General features: G+C 37.1%; 1 protein-coding gene across 1 annotated transcript; it reads right to left on the bottom strand.

Annotated features, from left to right (window-relative positions):
• Positions 1–333: 333 nt before the first annotated feature.
• On the bottom strand, positions 334–5,399 carry LOC104103980 (leucine--tRNA ligase, cytoplasmic-like). The gene is made up of 2 exons (XM_009611952.4): positions 5,255–5,399; positions 334–3,900 (listed from the first exon to the last, which is right to left on the bottom strand). Exon 2 carries the CDS (start codon positions 3,867–3,869, stop codon positions 627–629), a length of 3,243 nt encoding a protein of 1,080 aa, XP_009610247.1. The 5' UTR covers positions 3,870–3,900; positions 5,255–5,399; the 3' UTR covers positions 334–626.
• Positions 5,400–8,195: the final 2,796 nt, after the last annotated feature.

Genomic DNA, 8,195 nt, shown 5'->3' with positions numbered 1-8,195 from the left:
GCTGACCTACTCCACTGATTTGACGAAATTTTCTACAAACATCTATGAGCTTCTGCATTTCTTTCTTGACTAGCTCCATGAATTTGTCGAAATCTGCAGTTGTACACGATCTAGCTGCAGCCCACATCAAGTCTTTTAGTTTTCTGTCCTTCAGCCCAAGTTTGAAATAGGCATACATATGCCTAGCACAGAATTTGTGATCAACATCTGGCATGACTTTCTTTAAGGATTCACGTAGACCCTGCAAAACAAATTACTATATAATAGTAGTTATAACAGGAAATATAAATAGAAGTTTATGTTAGGCATATTATGCAGCAGTAAGAGACACAATTGAGTGATAAGCAGAAAATTTTTTATAAGCAAATACAGCTAGGAAACATTCTAGAATGCACAACTCGCATATGTCTTCGGTTCATATAAAATGTCAAATTGTTACTCAATGAGTACTAATGTTGAAATAAAGTTGCAGTAGCTCTATATTCATGATTGCAGCAAATAAAACGCTAGTTTTGACTGAAAATAATTGCATGTATGCAGAATTCTGGGACAAAAAGACCTAGAAAGAGTAAAGTATAACATCATTTAGGTTTCAAATCATCACTTGTGCTGCAAAATTCTTTTACTCAGAGAAAGATTGCAGTTGGATTCCCTGGTGATGGAGGATTCTGCCTCACCACAGCAGCATGAGGCCCAGCTCTCCCCAGAGCATCATCCGTCGTAGATAATATATCCAATCTCTCAAGACCAAGTTGTCTCTTGATCAAGTCTGAGTTCTTCTCAAGGACTTCAATTTCGCCAAAAGGAAGCCTCACGTTCAATGCTTGAACCCCAACCGCCACAACTTCATCTTTCTTGAACCTCAAGAAGGGCATACAGAGTTTCTGTATTTGCTTGAAATTGCCTTGTTGCCCAAAATCACTCTTCTGCAATTCAGAGAGTATTTCTTTGTCAGGTGCAAAGGTGCCGGCTGAAGCATCAAATTTCCTCTGCAGAATCTCCAGACATTCCCTTTTCCATCCACGGTACTGCTCATCCACATATATAAGGCCCATAGTAGGTTTGTTTTGGCTACTCAGATTTACATTTCCTTTCTTTGAACCAGAAACCTGCTTCTGCAGGAGCTTCCTCATTGAGACAATAGTGTCTTGCAAATACTTGTTAGCCTTCTTAAGGGTCAGATCTGGCAATTCAGCCTCTGGCCACCCAGCTTTTATGCCACAGCTATCCTTCTTCAAAAGCTCTCTCCAAGCATATTCAGCATAGTGTGGGCAGATCGGAGCAATAAGTCGTGTTTGAACATCCATAAATCGCCATAGCAAATTCCGGTTCATGCCTCCTGAACCACACGAAAGCCTGTACTCATCTCTAGCAGCCTGAAGATCATAAAATCCAGTTTTCAGAGCTTCCCGGAACATATATTCACTATAGTTTTTCTCTGTTGTCCTGACTGCAAAATTTATTTCATTAGCAAATACACAGTCTGCATATGTGGATGGTGGCCCACTTCTTAAAGATGACTCTGCAGCAAGAACCTCCTCCATCCATGCTATTTCTTTTGTAAGACGTAAGATGCCGGCATTAGCTGTTTCAAAAACAAAGTTAGCATCATCCATCCCATCACCTGCATCTGCAAGAGCAAATCGTGTGGCATCAGCTGAAAATTCTTCAATTGCCTGCCGCAGTGTCCGGAAATTTCCAGTAGACTTGGACATCTTCTCGGAGTTAAGCATTATATGCCCATTGCATCGGAAACCACGTGGCCAATGGTGCTTAGGGAAAATGGCAGTGTGGTTATAGATGCAAAAGGTAAGATGATTCTGAATAAGATCCTTGCCAGAAACTCTGAGATCGAATGGATACCAGTAGTCAAATTCCTGCTTCATCTCCTTGAGAAGTGAAGAAGATATAGGAGAATTTTCAGGATAAGGCCCGTTACAGAACAAGAATTCCCAGACCTCATCTGTCAGCTGCTCTGGTTTCACTGAAGAATGATCAGTACCATACATGTCCCCTTTCTGCAAGAGATGTGCCACAGTGTAATACGCCATGTAAATAGTGGAATCGGACAAGGACTCAACTAGGAAATCCTCATCCCAGGGGATACGAGTTCCAAGGCCGAAATTGCGAGAACATGCCCACTGATTAAGCCAGCTGAGAGTGTGCTCAAAGCCATGCCGTGTCTCATCAGAGTAGAGATTCATACTGGCTAGACACTCCTCTGCAGCCTTCCTCCATTCCGATTCTCCATAAGTGAGATACCACTGATCAGTCAAAGCCACAACACACTCATCCCCGGATCTCGACATGACCTTCTTCTCAGGTTCACTATATACTACAGCTTGATTCATCTCCAAGAGCTTGCTCCTGATCAGACCTTTCGCTTCTTGGACTCTCATGCCAGCAAATTCTCCAACAACCATGGTTCCCTCATAAAACCCGCCCTTGTAAATTGTTTTTTTGGCCTCATCAAGCTTATCTCTCTCATTCTGGCTCTTTATCTTTTTCTCAATGCAAATTCTCTCAGCCGACTTGTCTCCAAAATCTGGATGGTTGATAATCGGAACTATCTCAAACGGCAAGACCCACTCATCCTTCAGACCAAATTTGGCCCTGAAAGCTGGCTTTGACTTCAAATCATGGAGGGCCATATAATCATCTGGGGAATCACTGGGAACACTAGTTACAACTCCAGTACCCTTGTCAGTAAGAACAGATAACATGGGCAGAGTGTATATTATTCCATTAAATGCCAAGGGAGACCTCAGGGGCAAACCTATAAGATCATGACCAGACAATTCAACCAAACAAGTCGGCTTCTCAGGGATACGAGACAACCTTTGATAGGCTAGATTAAGTGCTGCCCTATAAGTCACCACAAAAACCTCAGTATCATTAATCTCAAAAGCCCCGTATTTTCCGTCTGGCAATACCCAAGCATTTGTTTGCCCATACATGGTCTCTGGTCTCAATGTAGCTGCCGCAAGGTACACCTTTTTTCCCTCCAGAACACTCATCTTTGGTGGAAAAGGTGGGACAACTTCCATCTTGATAAGAGTATACTCCTGAGGAATAACTCCTTCACCAGAAGAACGGTCATGATCAGCACATGGCTGACCATCTAGGGGTGAATATACAGTGTACCTAAGATCTTTAACAATCTTTCCCAAGGTTTTCAGTTTCCTCATTTGCCACCGCACAAATGAATCAAAGTATGGATTCATATCAGTTGTAATAAAAGTTCTCCGCCAATCGCAACCCAATCCAAACTCCTTTAGATCCTCTACAGCCAGTGGTGGAAAGTAGGTTAGCCAGTAATATGGATCCGTAAACCTAGCAATCTCCTCGTCAGATAGACCATAGCTCTGCATTATCTGCCACTGGTACTTATCACCGCCAGCCTTTGCTACGGCCTTCGACTTTTTCCCTTTGAATTTTCCACCTGGTGCGGGCTGGTTTCCTTCAGTCTCAACCTTCACATCTGTTTCAATACTCTCCTCTTCCTTCACTACAGGAAATACAGGAGGGTTCCCAAACCTCTCAATTTCCCTCGAAAGCTTATCCGAAGATGCTTTTATGGGCATCCCAGTGCAATGAAAGGCGAAAGGTAATAGAACAGTAGCACCTCTCAATCTGTGATATGCTGCAGCAAACTCAAGTTTTGATAATGAAAATGCATGGCCCAAATGTAGATATCCATTCATGTAAGGAAAAGGGAAATTCCCATAGAACTTTTCACCCACTTTAGGAGGTGATTCTTTAGGATCAGCTCTGAAAACATCATCTTCTGCCCACCACTCATGTACCTGTGTTTCTATTTCCCGCAATCGGTTCCTTCGGGCAAAACTTCTGCCGCCTTCTTCTGCCATCACTTCTCTATCACTAGCAACCCCACAGAATCTGCATAAAATCAGCAAATGGAATTAGAAAAGAAAAAAACTTTTTATTTTTATTTTTTTATGAGCAATTAAAAAAGAAGAAATTTCCTAAGCCACTTCACATAAGCTGCACTGGAAAAATACTCGAACAATTATTTTTTGTTTATAAAAAAAGGAGAATAGCAAGATTGGCCCCTCAGCTACTTGTAAATTCTGATTTTGGTCCATGTGAAATATGACTAAACATTTTTTTAAAGTGGTGTCTGGGTTAGTTTGCACGCACCTCGACTAATTCCACTACATACATACTATCTCCAACCAGCACAGATACCGGACAACTCTGTCCACCAAGTTTTAGACAAATAAGAAGAAATAACGTAGTGTTTTTGTCTCTACTAGGATTTGAACCTGAGACCTCATGGTTCTCTACCCACTGCACTGACCAATAGGCTACACCTTAGCAGGGGCGGATCTATAGCCTCAATTATGGGATAGGTGAACCCATGGTCCCTTCGTCAAACTAGGTATTTTATGTATGTATTTTCTAGAATTGGTCCAATATTATGTATTGGCGCTCATGCTCCATAAAGGTTGAATGGTGCACTTGGTTCAATACTTAATTATTTACTCAAAGAAACAGGATCAATTCCCACTTTACACTTTTTTCCCTTCTTTCTTTTGTGGTGCACCCATGTTCTAGAAATTCTAGATCCGCATGTGCTGACCTTAGTGTTGCAATATGACTCAACATTATTTAACCTTCAATTAATTAATATATGTCTTTTTGGTCCCTTTCATGTAGAAAATATGTCACATTTAGATTATTTTAAGAACCATATTAGCTTCAAATATGGTAGTACAAGTTTAACACAACACATGGTTAATTAAGTGGTCAATTTCTAAATATTCACAAGAAAATGGATCAAAAATTCACATTTCAATTAATTGAAGGTTAAATGTGCTTACTCTAGAAATCACAAGGAACAAAATCAGAAGTGCTATTAACCCAACAAAAAAGAAAAAGAAAAAAGCAAATGTGAGGTCTTTCTATCGATGCAACAGATGAAATTCAATTGCGCCATTGTTTCAGAAGCTCGATCTGTTCTCTCAAAGGCAATCTACTCATATTATTAGGATAACGAAAAACTTATTTTAAAAACACTAAGATAAACAATAAATATAAAAGTTAACTTATCAATGAACCCACTCAAGACTGAGGCTTTATGATTTTTCTTTTAGTATAGGCATTGAAGGGTATTAGGAAATTGAAAGAAAAGCAAAGTGATCAATCTGAAAGTAGAGAACTATTCCTAGCAAATGTAATTCAAGAATTGAGAAAAATACAGAATAAGAGACAAATAGGGAAAAGAGTTTACCTTGATTTGCTTAGATTGAATGGGAAGACAACATATAATGAAAATGGCTTGGGCTGAAGCAGATATCGTCTCAGCGCCACAGTGAAGAATGAGAAACGAACTAGAATGGATCAGGTTTCAGTAGGGTTTTTGCTCCAAGGAAATTGTTTCTTTTTGTCTTAACCTTACTACATTGAATTTTCTAAATGGTCCCTACAAAAGCTGGACTAAGCAACTTAACCTCACGAGATTGTCTATTTTATCTCACTTATTATCGTAGAAAACCTTTTACCATATATCTCTACTAGTGGGCAGTAAAAGATGGCCCATGCTCAAGTACTATATTGCAGGTCGAGGTTATTTCTAAATTCTTACATAAAATAATTAGATTCACAATTTATTTTTTCGAATTCGTATGAATAAATTATATATTTTAACACACACATGTATATGTATCGTTGGGTGGACCATTAGGATCAAAGGTTAAAATTTTAAATAGCAAAAGAATAGAGAGTGATCATCAAGTATTAAAAATTTCAATATTACACAAAATAATATTAATAATATTCAATGGCTGAAAAGATGCAAGGTTCATTCTTACTTATCATTCTCATTTTATGATATTCTCGACTTTCAGTTTAATTTGTTTCTTTTTATTATAATTTTATATTTTTTCTGCTTAAGCATATTAACAAGAGGCTACATGGTTGTAGTACTTTTGGTAACAAGATGACCAAATAGCATAATTATACCATCCAAAGTATCTCAAAGTTGTAGAATATATATTTTTTTAATTTTATTTGCAAATGCACAATAAAAATTCCTTTCTTTTAATGTAGTATTTAGAAAGTAATCTCTGGTAATTTTCTTGAAGTCTAATGCGACCTCCAACATAAGCATGGAAATTTTCTTTTTAACTGAAGATCAAATATTAGATAACCCACTATTTGTAGCAACCGAGATTTGACGTGCAAGAATAAATATTATATGCAACAATTATTGTTGTATCATGAAATAAACTATGTTAATTTAAAATAAAAATAAAAAATTTGTCTTTGAACTATTACGGCTTATCGTAACTTTACATTACATTGTTAAAGTTATATTTTTAAAAATAAATTATCATTTTAAGCAATGAAAACCAGCTTGCTACTCTAAGCTCCTTTAAAACATTGCACATTTTCCATTTTAATACTCACGGATAGATTTAATCTTTATTTTTTGTGTAGATAGATTTTAGTCTTTCGCTATGGTTCAACTGTGTATATCAGTACATATATAATTTGTTATAAAATTATTTTATTTTTTCTTGATTTTTTATACTACATGTGCCATTTGTTCCTATTATATTATTGTTGGTACTGTTTGTCATTTAATTTTCATTATTTCTTGAGCCGAAGATCTATCGAAAATAAAATCTCTACCTCCACAAGGTACGGGTAAAGCCTGCGCACACACCCTCCTCAGACCCCACATGTTGATTATACTAAGTTTGTTGTTGCTTTATTTATTTAAAGTAGAGGTATAAGTAAAGAGATTGTATGTCCAGTAAGAAAATAAAATAAAAGCTTGAGTGTTCCTGCAATTTTAAAAAGTTAAAAACTAAGAATACATTGGTCCGTGAAAAAGAGATTGGAAAAAAGAGAGAAAATATGTGCATAGAAGATTTCACAGACAATTGCTAGGTGTTTCTCCCATACCACATCTGTTGCTTTTCTGGATATAAAAGTATGCTCAAACTTTGCCAAATTTACCAAAACACCTTCAGACAACTATGCAATAAAAGATGAAAACAGGGGCAAAAAACTTCAAAACGTTCTGACACCACATTGCTTTTCACTATATAAGATGTGCTTAAACGTTGTCAAATTTACCAAACGTTGTCTAATTATTGATGAGATAAGCAAAGGGTAGTTTCATCACGGCACCGAAATATTTATGTTATAGCTAAAGTAAAATTACTTTTCTGCCAATCCTGTTGCTCAATATTCATGAAATTACTGTAATACCCTCAGCCATGCCAAGCAGGCATGTTGACCTCCTGTGTGCTTATTCTCCCTTATTAATAGTTAGAATCTATATATGTATAGTACTACTATTTTAAAATAGTACTATTTCATATTATTCTATGAATTCTAAAAGATTTATACCCAAGCCAACGGTGAAATATCCATGTGATTGTTTATTTTAATATTTTTTTAAAGTTATTGATTTTATTTAATAAGGAACGATTAGTAGGTAATCGTAAAAATGTAAAGCTTGAAATAAATAAAAGAGTGAAGTAGTGAATTTAATAATCAAAAATCATGAAATATCTACTAAAATCTCCCAAAACACAGTGTCACAAGTGCACGAGCAAACTAGTAGAATATACAAAACCTCATATACTACTGTCTGGGGTAAGATAGACAGGAAAAAAAATACAAGAAAGAAGAGACTTTAGGTCCTGCAGAACGGGGCATAGGGAGCAGCTCACCACTAAGTCTTCGGGTAGCGGGGGTACGCGCCTGAATGGCTTCCAGATGCACCTGCCTCATATCCTGCACGATTAGTGCAAAAGTGTAGCGTGAGTACATAAACAACATGTACCCAGTAAGGATCTAGTCTAACCTCGAAGAAGTAGAAACGAGGTCGATATCGACACTTGCCAAGGGTCAATAAATAAAGTGCAGAAATTATAAATAGGCATGGAATACATCGATAACAACGAAATAAGGAACAATAAATAAGTGGTTCTTTAACTAAATATCAATTAAAAATCTCCAACTATCACATATTAATTTCAACAAATAAGAGCCATCAAGTAATTATAAGTTCTCAAGTCATGGAAGAAATATCAAGTATAATCGGACTTTGACCAATATCACGCACGATTTATGTCGAGGTCGTTCGGGCCGATCCTAAATAGTGTGTACACTATCGAGGGTAGACCGACGCGAACCATAAATGCATCTAATATACT

The sequence above is a fragment of the Nicotiana tomentosiformis genome, chromosome 7 (assembly GCF_000390325.3).
Source record: "Nicotiana tomentosiformis chromosome 7, ASM39032v3, whole genome shotgun sequence".
In the NCBI taxonomy this organism is placed as follows: domain Eukaryota; kingdom Viridiplantae; phylum Streptophyta; class Magnoliopsida; order Solanales; family Solanaceae; genus Nicotiana; species Nicotiana tomentosiformis.
This window is presented reverse-complemented; position numbering and strand designations above follow the sequence as displayed.

What these genes read in the sequence shown, in the direction of transcription:
- LOC104103980 (XM_009611952.4), bottom strand. Translation starts at nt 3,869, where the DNA reads ATGGCAGAAGAAGGCGGCAGAAGTTTTGCCCGAAGGAACCGATTGCGG.